The sequence below is a fragment of the Heteronotia binoei genome, chromosome 5, assembly GCF_032191835.1.
Source record: "Heteronotia binoei isolate CCM8104 ecotype False Entrance Well chromosome 5, APGP_CSIRO_Hbin_v1, whole genome shotgun sequence".
Lineage (NCBI taxonomy): Eukaryota > Metazoa > Chordata > Lepidosauria > Squamata > Gekkonidae > Heteronotia > Heteronotia binoei.
The window spans coordinates 67323893-67338172 of NC_083227.1; the positions used below are offsets into that span (position 1 = coordinate 67323893).

A 14280-nucleotide genomic window follows, 5' to 3' on the forward strand; every position below is an offset into this window, starting at 1 on the left:
AGGGAAGGAAAAAGGAGGAAAAATCTTGTCTCTGAGGCAGGGAAGTGGATGGGGACCATGACTGGGAAACCTCCATTCATTGGGGGAGGCATGTGTGGAAGCCTGCCAAATCCTTGCTGGAAATAATGGGAGTTGCTGAGTAGCAGTGCTTAGTAGATCAGTCTCTTCATCTTTAGACCAATTAATGAAATTGGGGGTTGAGAATTGTTTCATTATGGGGAATGATAAGATAGGTTCTTATGTTTGAAATCCACATTATAGTAAGTAAAGGAAGAGTTCCTTGAAAAGCCTTAGTCCCTGGGAAAGCCCATAGTGAGAATGGGAAACCATCTTTAAGATTGCACTGCCTGCACTGGCCCTGTAGCTGTCATAATTAACTACATGGATCTATGGAGTCTAATTCAAGGTAAAGCACTCCCAGGGTTTGCCAGGTTCCATGCAGGCAATTCTCTGCTCCAGACACTGCTCCTTTGGTTGGCTAGAGATTTTTTAAAAATGCTGACATTACGCTTGACATGATGTTACTTCTGAGGAAAACCAGAAGTGACTTTACAATAGTTTAGTTTAGTTTATTCAATTTGTATCCTGCCCTCCATGACAAGCGGGCTCAGGGCAGCTCACAACATGTAATAATAAAACAAAATCAATGGAGTATTGTGTTCAGTTTTGGGCACCACATTTTAAGGAGGATATAGACAAGCTGGAATGAGTCCAGAGAAGGGCGACGGAGATGGTGAGACCAAGTTCTATGAAGAAAGGTTGAAGGAGCTGGGCATGTTTAGCCTGGAGAGGAGGTGGCTGAGAGGTGATATGATGACCATCTTCAAGTACTTGAAGGGCTGTCATATAGAGGATGGTGTGGAATTGTTTTCTGTGGTCCTGGAAGGTAGGACCAGAACCAGCGGGTTGAAATTAAATCAAAAGAGATTCTGGCTCAACATTAGAACGTTAGAGCGGTTCCGTTAGAGCGGTTCCTCAGTGGAACAGGCTTCCTTGGGAGCTGGTGGGCTGTACTGTGATGAACCAAGATAACCCATATGACTATGCCATTCTTAAGTTTAGGCAGGGGTGGAATTCCAGCAGGAGCTCCTTTGCATATTAGGCCACATTCCCCTGATGTATCCAGTCCTCCAAGATCTTACAAAAAAGAGCCTTGTAAGCTCTTGGAGGATTGGCTACATCAGGGGTGTGTGGCCTAATATGCAAAGGAGCTCCTGCTAGAATTCCACCCCTGAGTTTCGAAGAATTCAATATGTTTAATGTGCAGGATTTCATTAATTTATTATGTATTTTGTCCTAATAGAGACTTCATCTGTACTAAGAGCTTGCATGACTAATTAATTCCGTATATGGTTGCTGCATGAGAATATATTAATGCATTAAGCATTCAAATTGCTTTAACCTGATGCAAATCTATTAACTACTTAGGCCTAGATCTCACTTCAGTGAGATAGAAAACCCTATACCAGGCTGTTGTACCAAGTGAGTACTCAGTCTTTTGACTATTACAATACTAATCCCTTTCCTGAAGAATTCCCTAAGTCAAAAATCAGAACAAAAGGCAATCGAGGAGTTCTTTTACTGATTAAATAACAGCATGCAATAATTCAAAGCATTAAATTTTAATGAAATCAGAAAATAACAGGTTAAGTATAGAAAATCTTATGAATAGAATCTTACAAATAAAGAATGAAAAATGAAATGTAATTAAGTTACATGAAAGATGGTGTAGAAGCTGATTGACAGGCACATTGCAGTTAGATAAACAGAGTTTCTAGGTTCATTGAAGATTTATAATTAACAAATCAAAACAGGATTTGGACAGGTCATAGTTATCAAAAACAGCCATTACATTGGACATTAACTCCCTAAGGGAAGTCATTCCTGATGGATCTAAGATTGGCTATTCCCCAGAATATTTATATTTTAAAACCATAAAGATGATTTTCCATAAGTGAAATCTCATCTCCTCTGTTTTAAATCTTAAGAGTTTCATAACGTGCTCAAACAACTTCTAGCAGTAACTCTAGCTGGTCAGGTTCTTGCTGAACCTTGGGTCAGTCACAGTTCTTGAAAGAGCTGCTCTTTCAAGAGAATTTTTCAAAAGACTTCTCTCATCCCCACCTACCTCACAGGGTGTCTGTTGTGATGAGAGGAAGGGAAAGGAGATTGTAAGCCTCTCTAAGACTCCATGTGAAGCATGGGGTTTAAATTCAGCTTCTATTGTTCCAGTATTTTATAATTATGTTGTACATACCAATATTGTTCTTGACTCAATATATCTTCAAACCTAACTATTGTTCCAATGAAGCCGGTGTTCTTTTGGCAAAAGCCCTGCAAAATTGCAGACCTTTGGTGGTTCAGAAAACATTTAATTCTATGTATTTTACTGCTTACATTTATTCTTACAGACAACCTGAAAGACACATGGGATGTTAACATAATCTTGAGTGTGGAATATAGAGAAAGAAAATTCCCTAGAGTGCAAGGCAAAATACAATAAAGCCATATAAAAACTAAGCTGGTTGGCATCAGCTCAGTAGTGGAAACTACTATCAAATTGCAACCTATTTATTTATTTATTTATATATGTATTTATTTATTTATTTTGATTCCTCACCTCCACCCCTGCAAGCAGGCTCGAGTTAGGGTACAAGTCATGGAATAACAGCAGAAGTATAAATAATTTAAAAGCTTATTTCAGTAAAAACACAAATCAGATACAGTCCGGATGAATTTGGCTCAGCAACAATGCTCAGTTTGGCTGGTTCTATTTAGCTAGCATTGTCAGCAGGGAAGGCTAAGATGGATTTAGATGTCCACCACCTCATCCCAAAGCCCAGTGGAACAGCTCTGTCCTTCAGGCCCTGAGGAATTGTAACAGATCCCACAGGGTCCTAATCTTAAGAGGGAGCTTGTTCCACCAGACTGAAGCCAGGACAGAGAAAGCCCTGTCCCTAGTCAAGGCTAGCTGGACATCCTTGGGGCGGAGGATAATCAGAAGGTGCTGATTGACTGAGCACAATACAGAGGGCATATGGGGAAAGGCAATCACAAAGATATGCAGGCTCTTGGCTGCATAGGGCCTTAAAGGTTAACACCAGAACCTTGAACTGGATCCAGTACTCTGTTGGTAGCCAGTGCAATGCACAGGTGTTGCTGTCAGTACACATGCTGCCACATTCTGCAGTAGCTGCAGTTTCCAACTTTTGGTGACTAGGATTGCCAGTCCCCCACTTTGGCAGGCCCATTTCCAACTGACCTTTTCAGGCCTGCTTCCAGTTTCAGGCCTACCTTGGGCCTACTTCTGATTTCAGGCCTACTTCCAGTTGGGGTGACACTGGTTTTTAGGCAAAGTCTATGGTTTGAAGCTGAATTTACCATAGAGTTTTGCCCCAAAACCAGAGTGCATGCCCCCCCCCACCAGAAATAGGCCAAAAACTGGAAGTAGGCCTGAAAGTGCCTAGCATTACTTTCAGTCTCCTGGAAGGATGTTGGGAGACCCCCAACAGCCAGGTAAAACAACCTGGGAACCCTAATGGTGACAGAGGTGATTTGCCATTGTCTGTGTCTGCATACCAACCCTAGACTTCCTTGGTGGTCTTCCATCCAAGTATCAGCCAAGGTTGACAGGATTGGGTTAACCAGGGCTATCCAGGTCAGATAAAATATTCACCTACATGGCTCATATTATTAAATGTTCCACAATATCTTTAAAAAAACAACCCGCAAAGAGGACTAGCTTTTTTCCTTCTGTATGGAGAAGCAGACAGTAATATCAAATTATAATTCTAAGTACAGCCTTCACATAGGTTACCAGCTTCTGTGAAACTGGGCTAAAGACTTTGCACAATATCATCTATGGCTCCTGGACAAGCAGACCAAATAAAAAAAAGTTATTCACTGGCTCAAAACTAAAACTTTGTAGACTCTTTTTAGACACGTGAATTATGCTGGTTCCGGTGCTGCCAAACAAAAACAAAGATAAACAGCCTACGTCATATGCACAGTCAATGGTGGAAGTCCATTTAAAGGGTATTAGGATACACAGGCATACATTTTAGAAAAGGAGATCACACTTTAGAAAGTATTGAAAGGCTTTGTTTAGGCTGCTTTCATATATTGTTGGATCATGCACTGTCATTGCACTATAGCAATTGTTTGCAACTGGATCTTCCAGTTTCACATTGGGAAATCCAGGTGGAAATAACTGTTGTAGTGCATCAAGGGTGCATGATCCAACATTGCATAAAAGCAGCCTTATGTGTATTGGACAGCCTTCCTTCAGCTGCTGGGCTGCTGTTGACACCTAAACATGTTTCTTATAAGGTAGCATTGTGATACAGTTCTCACATGTCACAAAGCATAGTTACACCGTATGTATGTTTGAGTACACCAGCAGAAGAGATGTGACTGTTTCTTTCATCACAAGATGCATGACCAGTCACTGTTAATGATGCAAGTAAAACCCTACCATGGATTGCTGGTAACCATAAAAAGCAGTATTAATTAATTAATTAAGATGAAAACCTTCTTGTAACCTAGCTCTGCTGAAATACCGGTTGCTTTCCTTAATATTTTACAGCATAAACGTAGTGTCTTATATAGATCTAGAAGTTTATAAGAGTCTCTCTAGTAGACATTTCCTACTCCCATCTTCCTAGTTAGTGAAGTAAGTCAATATTACTCTCAATATACCTATGGGGATCTGACAAAAAAAAAGATGCTGTACAGCTTTGCTTACCAGAAAATAAAAAAAACAAGTGGTAATTGCCATTTTCTTCTTGTTTATGAGCTTCCCAAGGTCATCTTTCTGACCTTCGACTGCTGTAGTGCATAGACTTCTGCTATCATTTATCATGATGTTATTGCATTCTTAAATGTATAACCTCAGGTCAATTGCCATCTCTGTCTTAAGCTGAAATTTAAATTTTTAGTCTCCTAGCTTCCAAATTTAAATCTTCCAAATAGTAAACAATGTTAAGAATCCCCCTCCCACCTCAGTGTTTGTGGTGAAAAGTTTCTAAGACATGTGCAGCACATCCTGGAAGGTTTGTCATATGGATATCAAAGAAGCATATCCATAGAGTTATACCAGTTTTACACTGTGAAGTGAAGTGAAGACATGTGGAACTCATGTAAATAGTGTATGTAGTATTAATGCATTTCAGCCTCCTGAGAATCCTCTCTTGTCAACTTTCATTGTAGTCGGCAATGATTTATCAACTGTTCAAACTATAAATGATTAATGTTGAGTGATATACTTTTTTTTAGTCTGACCCCAGTCCTTGTCTTTTTCAGAATAACTCTTCTAGAAGATGGAACTCTGAAAATTGCCAATGTTACCAAAGCAGATGCTGGAAGTTACACATGCACCGCCACAAACCATTTTGGGGCAGCCAGCAGCACTGGAAATCTGGTGGTAAAAGGTAATGACATTCTTGCCCACATATTCAAGATGTCTCAGGTCTAATTTCCCATAAAAATCAACTTTTTTTTTAAAGAACCTGAGAAGTTTAAAATCTGAAACAACTATTGAAGAAGCTGAGAAAGCCATCATTCTGGAAAAAATGTAATTGAGAAAGCTCGTGATATGCTTTGCACTAATAAAACAGCTGTCACTTGCCTTAAAGCATATTAATTGTTACCTTGCAATTAGCATATTCAAGATCTTATGTCAGTGCTGAATTATTCCTCACATTCAAAACCAATGATTTCAGGTATGTTTATAAATGGTTTCAAGGATTGCAATATTCTAGTTGTTTCAGTTTGATGCAGCTCCTTCAAACTACTGTAGACAAAATACATGGTTAGCCATCCACCCTAAAAAGAAAATGTGTTTTTCTCATATAGTGATTTCTGCATCCAAATTTGAGTTTCTTTGTATGTGTTTTACTTTAGAAATTATATGTTTAGAATGTAGTCCTGATCTCTTGACTACAGTAACAAGAAACTTTTCATCTTCGTGATCCAGAATAATTGTAATGATTCTCAAATGGGAGTTCATTTGGCCCTGCTTTTCATGCAAGGAAGTGAAGGAGTCAAGTTAGCATCACTCTGTTCCATCCAACTGAGGTGGCTTTCTGGATCTTTTCTTCTATCTGATATAGGATTGTATGAGCACTAAGGTCATGGCTTGCTTATTTATTTATTTATTTATTTAGAAACGCAAACGCAGAGGAACACAGTTCCAGCTGGCTTGGCGTCAGGGGGTGTGGTCTTCTATGCAGATGAGTCCCTGCAGGGCTTTTTCTACAAAAAGCCATGTGTGAAACAATGGTGATGTCAGGGTGTGTGGCATTGTATGCAAATGAATTCCTGCTGGGCTTTTTTTAACAAAAAAAAAGCCCTGACTAAGATGCCTTGTTTATTTCCCACTCTTCACCTGGATAATTGTCCTTTTACTACACAATGGCTTACCACGAATTTTAATTAGCTGCTGATTTCTGGTCACTTCATCTTTCTTTATAGTGATTCCAGAGTTATTCCAGTTTGGGTGGCTGCTTTTTTACGTTGCTATATTACTATCTATGATGGAACCTGGGCCCTGTTGCTTCTTTTACTGTGAGGCAAAAATGCTAAAAAGCTGTTTTTTCCAGCCAAAAATGCTAAAAAGCTGTTCCCCACTCTGAGCAGCTCCCAGTATCATGTGTTAACAATTTTTTTTAAAATGTCTATATATCCCACCCCTTTTGTCATTGAAGTTACTTGGCTTTTACCGAGCTCAGAGATTTGTTGAGGATAAGCAGGAGCTCTATTGATAATCTCTTTACTGAAAATGGTACTCAAGATGTTGTAACTTTCAATCTGAAATAACGGCCGGCCGTTTTCCCATGAGTTTACCTCGGAGCGACGTCCCTCTTCACCGCGCAGCGTCTGCGCGGATTTCCCACCAACTGCTCTGAGGCTGCTCCGAGGAACCAGGAAGTTCCCGACCTTTTGCATCGCAAATGGAAACCGCTAAAAACCAGTTTACGTTAGCAATGCAAAAGCCGCGACTCTACTTGGTTACTCGGAGAAGCCTCGGAGCAGTTGGTGGGAAATCCGCGCAGACGCTGCGCGGTGAAGAGGGACGTCGCTCCGAGGTAAGCTCAGTGGGAAAACGGCCAACAACTTTATTCAACAGGCATAGTTGGATTAGGGATAGGCAGGGGATGAGAAAGCTTAGGTGAATTTCATTGGATTTACAGGCTATAATATAAAGAAATAAATATAAATCTGATAAATAAATAATATCACTTTTGAAGTGAAGGGACTCAACTCCTTGCCCGCATTGAATACTATCAGAATCAGAGAAAAAGTTCAAAATAGGAACCTTAGCCTGTACATCAATCAATTAACGGTTTCCTGGAGGCTAATATTTTCTTCCTATACTTAAATCCCTCCCTGTGACATTATATGTTTCCTTTGACTCTAGAGGAGTCTAAGACCATTTCCTTTCTCACATCAACCTGGAGTCTCTTCTGAGTTGGACCCACTGAATAATTTAGAAGGAATGATTCTTCACTTCCTAGAAGCAATATTCCTTTTTCTATTTGGCTAGATTGTCAGTTTCAACCTACTGACCAGTCTCTCCTGCCAAACCTGATCCTCAGTTCTTAACTCTGTGAATAAACTGTTTTCAGTCTGGCTGACACACAGACTAAAGTTTCTATTTTGAACTTTTCATCTGATTCTGGTAGTATTCAGTGAGGGCAAGGAGTTGTGTCCCCTCACTTTAAAAGTGGCTTTGTCTGATTCCCTCTGACAAACACACCAACTCCAACTGTCTGTCTACTGACTCACCAGAAATGACGAACAGCCCCAAAAGACGCTTTTCCTCAGCATTCAGCTGCTCTTAAAGTTCTCCTCAGCTGGCACTGACCAATGGGGGGGAGGGCACACAGGCAGCAGTCTGTCAGTCAAACTGTACATTACAGTGAGGTGTTAACTGTTTACTTCCCAGTTCTCTGAAATAGTTGAACTAGGGAACCTGTGTTATGTGTAGTCCATCACGCTATCATTATACTGCTGTTAGGACTGGTGCTTTGCTTCAGACAGCAGTCTTGATGACTTTAGGGTGAATAGGTTTAAGCAACCTATACTAATACATGGATAACAATAAAAGAAAACAATAATGATAACACAGCAATAATACACAGTCACAACCTTTAAGAAGCTGGAGAATTGGGGATCCTAGATCACCCACCCATTGGAATAAGGTACTCCTGCCTTCCAAAACATTGTCCAAGGACATGTGAGCCTTCCTGTTTTGTACCTTGCTCTGCTGTCATTATTCCTCTCACATATTCCTATTAGGTGTGTTAGACCAGCACAAGCTTTCTTCCTAACAATTGGATTGGACAGGTCAGTTGGGCCTCAGCTCTTTCCCTCATATGCTAACTATTTGTCTGGTAAATAGAGCTGGGGAATCTTTTATTTGCCTATGTTATGTTTGCTCCTAGTTTCTACCTTCATTTCTTCTCTTTACCATTCAACCCAACCTAGCCTGGACATAGGTTATGTGTGGGGAAAACAGCCAGATGTGCAGGTGAGGCTTTTTAAACATTGAGTTCTTACAAATAGAAAGATCTTTATGTTCTGTAACTCACCTTTACATGAGAGCATATGTACATAGGAAAGACGTATATCATTGCACTATTGCACTGTGACACTATTGCACAACTAAGAAGGAAAACAGAAATGCTTGAAGCTAGTCTAAGCTTTAGAGACATGTATGGTGTGGTAAGCTGCAGTCCAAGCTTTGCTCACAACCTGAGTTCGATCCTGGTGGAAGCTGGGTTCAGGTAGCTGGCTCATGGTTGACTCAGCCTTCCATCCTTCTGAGGTTGGTAAAATGAGTACCCAGCTTGCTGGGGGGAAAGTGTAGATGACTGGGTAAGGTAATGGCAAATCACCCCGTAACAAAAAGTCCGCCAAAAAAAACAACATTGTGATGTGATGTCTTCCCATGAGTCAGTAATGACTTGGTGCTTGCACGGGTCCTTTTAATGTTACATGGCATCCCCTCCATGGGGTGGACACAATCTTGCTGGAGCATATGAAATAGTGGTTTTAGTCAGGGCAGACATCACTCCCTTCCTTTCCTGGTTCCTGGTCTGTCTTGAGTTCTGCTAACTAAATGTCCAGATCTTTTAACTCTTTCTGCCCGAGCTGGGTGGGTTTCCTTTCTCCCCATCCTGAGTTTGGGGAGTGATATCCCTTCAGGGTCACTTGGTACTCTTTTCTCAAGTCAACTGAGAGCGCGCATCTCCCTCCTTTATTGCCCCAAACTGTCTTCCAAATAGCCATGCATCTTGCCATTTCTTGATAGCTGGGCATATGGGTACCTCCTTGCAAAAGACTAACCCTGCTAAACTAGCAAATTAAGCAGTTTATTACTCCCTACCCTGGGAAAGTGTGTTCTTCCCTGAGATCAGGGCCCCCTGGGGGTAATTCTAAGCATCTTACACTTCCCTTTCACAACACAGCCAACTTCAGAAAGTTTAAGAACAATTCCTGTCTGCTCAGGAGCTAGTTTCAGGATTGTGTCCTTAGCTGTACAATTTCTGCACAATATTTTTCCCTGTTCTGTTCAGATTGGAAATACTGATAGGGCAATAGTGAAATGCCAAACTACAAATCTCTGAATGAACAGGAATTTGAACTCAATTCTTGTGCTCTACTGAGCAATGTTGTCTCTCTGATCTTCCTAATATAGAAACAGAAAATCTTGTTAGTATCAGATAAATATTGTGTTAAAAACTCTGCTAAGTGCTTCAATATAATTTGTCATGTTCAGAGAAAATTAGTAACTTACTCTTGTTGCCCTTGCAATACCAGCCTCTTTTTTCCCCCTCAAGATATAATCAGCACATGATTTAATACTTCTAGCCACTGTTCATTTTTTATGTATCTGAAGACTCTGTAATATATGCCCAGAAATTCTCTATCACCAAATTAAATGTAATAATAAAATGTTGGCAATAGCATTTGGTGTTGTAATTTGTTAGATGTGCTGACACTGACAAATGTTTTAAATTAAATTATGCACTTTTTATGAGTAGTCTTGCTGCTGATGAATTATTTTAGGCAACAGACATCTAGATTATAACACTGATAAACACTTTCTGTCTCCTGCTTAGTTGTGGGGGGAGAGATCTCCATTGGAAAATAGATCGAAGGAGATTGATTACAAAGCAATAAATCAATCACAGTGTTCTAACATTGTCAGTTTTAATTTTACCAAACACCAGCATAAATGGATAGGACAGATTTACCGTTTTTTTCTGTCTGCTATTTTTGTACTTTTTCAAGTGGTTTATGACATTCTTAAATGTGTAATTTTTAGCCCTTTTCAGCCAATCCAAACAAATATGGGGGAAAATATGCTTCAACAGATCTTCCCAGTAAGTCCAATCACCATTCAATTATCTGAAAGGGGCAACATGCATCTTTTCAGATTTGGTATACAAATGCCAGATCCTGGATGGTTCTGGTCTGTGTGTAATGAAGGTGAAGAGACTCCTTTCTGCTTCCTTTCTGGCAAAATGTCTGCTGTGTATACCAGGATTACTGCATGTATCATGTTCTCCCCCTTCACATTCTTAAAACATCACAACTAAAATATAAGTTTTATAAATGTTAATAGTGAAACAATCAAGGCTGGAGTTAGGAATCCTAATACAAAGGAGGTCCATATGGCATCATATTTTATAACTAAGTTATATATGGAAGGATATTGAAGCTGCATATAGATGTGATTATTTATAATTTGTTACTAGCAAAAAACATCTCAGCTCCTCCTGGCAAGCTTTAATTAGCCAGGAGGGGCATGGGTCCAGATCACAAGTTGTTGGGCGTGCAGTAGAGAGAATTCTGTCAACTTCCTCTAGGCCGAGCGGGTCGAAACGATCCAGGATCAAACCAGAAGACAGGCACGGAGCCTCGAGTTCACATACTGTATCCAATATGGCAGGGCAGTCGCGGCGGAGCGACTGGACTTCGTCTGCAAAAAATTTCGCAGAAGCCTCACAGCCTATCTCTAATTCCTTAACATTTGGTTTGCCTTGTGGCAATGTAGTAAGGTTCTGAATTGTCCTAAACAATTGTGCCGGGCGCGAATTTGCAGATGCAATCTTAGCCGCAAAGTACATTTTCTTTGTGGCCTTGACTGCTATCTCATAGGACCTCATAAACTCCCTATAAGATGCTCTAGTCGCTTCGTCACGAGTACACCGCCATTGCCTCTCTAGCCGTCTGAGACCTTGTTTCAGCTGGCGTAATTCCGGGGTATACCATGGCACCAGCCTAATCCGAGGTCGCAGAGGGCGTCGAGGTGCGATCTCATCAACGGCCCTGGAGAGCCGGCTATGCCAGGTCTCAACCAGGTCATCGAGGGAATCGCCAGAGGGCCAGGAATCCCGCAGAGCCATTTGAAACCATTCCAGATCCATTTGGCTCTGCGGGCAGCCATAATACGCTTGTCGCCTAGACAGATTTGGCGTGGAGCGTCCACACGAGCCCTGAGGGCGAGGTGGTCCGGCCATGGCACCGCTTCCGCGATTATATTGTCCACCATAACCCCGGCCGCAAAGATCAAGTCTAACATGTGCCCGGCCTGGTGGGTGGGAGATGTAACAAATTGAGAGAGCTCTAGCGTCGCCATGGATGACATTAGGTCCGTCGCCAAACTGGAGGCCGGGTCATCAGCATGGACGTTGAAGTCACCCAGGATCACCAGCCTTGGGTGCTCCAACGCCCAGCCTGCCACAGCCTCAAGCAGGGACGGTAGGGTGCTGACTGGTGCGCTAGGAGAACAGTACACCAGCCAAATCACCAACCCCTCTCCAACCTCCCACGCCAGACCGGCACATTCAATACCCTTGATCCTTGGGGCAAGGAGCGCCCTAAAGGGGTAAGCCTCTCATATGAACAATGCCACTCCTCCCCCCCCGCCCACTGGTCCGCGATTGGTGAAAGACTGAGTAACCCAGGGGAGCTGTTTGTGAGAGGGCCACCGTATCTCCCTCTCGAACCCAGGTCTCAGTCACGCAAGTTGAACAAGGGAGACAATTGGTGTTTTCATTGAGTTAGGAAGATAATTGGTGCTTTTTGGCTACGTAACAAAAGCCCAGCATGAAATCTGCAGCACTTGGCACGTGAACACACATGAAGCTGCCTTGCACTGAATCAGACCCTTGGTCCATCAAGGTCAGTATTGTCTACTCAGACTGGCAGCAGCTCTCCAGGTTCTCAGGTGGTCTTTCGCATCACCTCCTACCTGGTCTTTTTTAAACTGGAGATTCCAGGGACTGAATCTGAGACTCTTTGCATGCCAAACAGATGCTCAACCACTCACCTGTCCATTTGTTTAAGTGTTATGCATGTTGTTCCTCCTACACAAACCTTGGTTTTGTTACCTGTGCAATATTAAGCTTTACTGAATTAAAGGTTTTTGGCTTACCTTATCCTTTGCTATCACTTGAGCAGAAAGTTTGCTTCCTAAGGAATGCAGTAGAGATAACATATACTGCGATTGCTCATTTGTTCACATGACTTAAGAATTCATTCACTGTGTTGAAAGGTCAGGGGATATTAGAAAGTACTTTTATTTTCCCCAGTGCTCGCTTCTGTCTCAATCCTATTAGCATTAATGGGAGCTACATGTGTGCATGAAGCGGAGAATATACCCGTAGGGCTGTCATGGATATTAACTGCAACCTGAGATTCACAAAGTTAAAAACCTGTCCCATAATGAAAGATACAAAATGGAGAAAACTGTTTTGAACTCTAAATGAACTGTGAAAGTACTCTATTTTACATGTATATGTCTGAGAGTCTCTGTCCTAATCAAGATGTATATTAGTTTGGGTAAAACCATAGAGCAATGACTTGGTGCCATATTTTAAGTTACTTTCGTGGCATTCAGAACCTTATCTCATGAAGGATATTCTGACCATAAGATAAGCATGTGTTCCTTTTGATCTTATGATATGTCATTGACTAAAACGACATGAAATTCATGCATCTGGAGACTTCCTATTATCCTTGACCTTTTAGCACTGGTTGTTTCAAGATCAGTGGTTCTTTTATTTTCCTCTGAACTTTTCAAGCAAGATGTCAACACCGTGCAAATACTGTACTGGCAAGAGCCAGGACAGAAAAGGATCGTATCACTGACTCTTAAAACTACTTTTACCTTTAAACTTACTGTGTCTCTCGTTGGTGAACAACCAAATACATGCCTTTGTGTGGCTCATGGCTGTCATAGCTGTTTGTAGAATTTGCCTATCAGGAATTGTGAAATTCATGGTACAATCCCATGCAGAGTTACTCCAGCCACTCCACTGGTTTAAATGGCCCTAGAATGGACTAACTAGCTTTGGATCCTATCTGTGAGCTCCATGTAGACTAGAATGAATGAAATCCATGAATGTGGACTATTAATTAGTTCCATGCAGCATCTGCCGCAGAGCACACTTCCTCTTCTGCTAGAACTTCTATTTCCCCAAGAGTAATGGGTCCTTGTGTATTATTGTAAGCTGCCTTGAACTACAAGGGAAGTGGAATATGGAAGGAAGGAAGGAAGGAAGGAAGGAAGGAAGAAAGAAAGAAAGAAAGAAAGAAAGAAAGAAAGAAAGAAAGAAAGAAAGAAAGAAAGAAAGAAAGAGTCTTTATATGCAATGTATATAAATATTAATTTTCAGTCATTTTAGTTATTTTTTGTTGTTGTTTATTTTTGCAGTACCTCAGGCTGTTTCAATTATTGCATGGCATAAAACCCCTAGCTACTACATGGTTTCCATGAAAAAAAATAATGCTATCACAGTTAGATGCATGCCACTGAAAGGCTGTTAAGTTGTCCTTTCTGCTGTCATAAATCTAGTGGCAGATGAGAACTAATTCTTACCAATATGTACCCCTTAGTCATTATTTCTTAAATGTAAGAGTTCAGAAGCAATTCATTTACAACTTCATAGAATAGCTTCCAACTGCAGGGCATCTCGCAGTCTTGGCAATTTTAATGTGACATGGAATCTTTCACTTTCACTTTCTAAACCTGTTTCTTGGAGCTTCTGAGCTTGGCAATGAACCTTCATCCATCCCGCTAAACGTTAGTACTACTTCCTCGCTTAGACTTATCCTCACAAGTGTCAATGCCCTCTGTTCACCACTGCTACCTTTGTCCTGAAAGACTCAGAAACTGATATGTTACACTTGATACAGGACTATTTCTGGATTCTATGAAATTTTCTCTTTTCTCATCAGTTAAATTAAAATAGTGATAGGAATACAGGC

The 14280-nt window shown here is 41.1% G+C and overlaps 1 protein-coding gene across 3 annotated transcripts in view; it reads left to right on the top strand.

Annotated features, from left to right (window-relative positions):
• LOC132572476 (contactin-4) overlaps positions 1–14280 on the top strand; it is a 706005-nt gene that overhangs the window by 573129 nt on the left and 118596 nt on the right. For all 3 annotated transcript variants that reach the window (XM_060239572.1, XM_060239573.1, XM_060239570.1), the window contains exon 12: positions 5302–5429. In XM_060239572.1, the coding sequence (XP_060095555.1) occupies positions 5302–5429 (128 nt within the window). The remainder of the gene's footprint in view (positions 1–5301; positions 5430–14280) is intronic.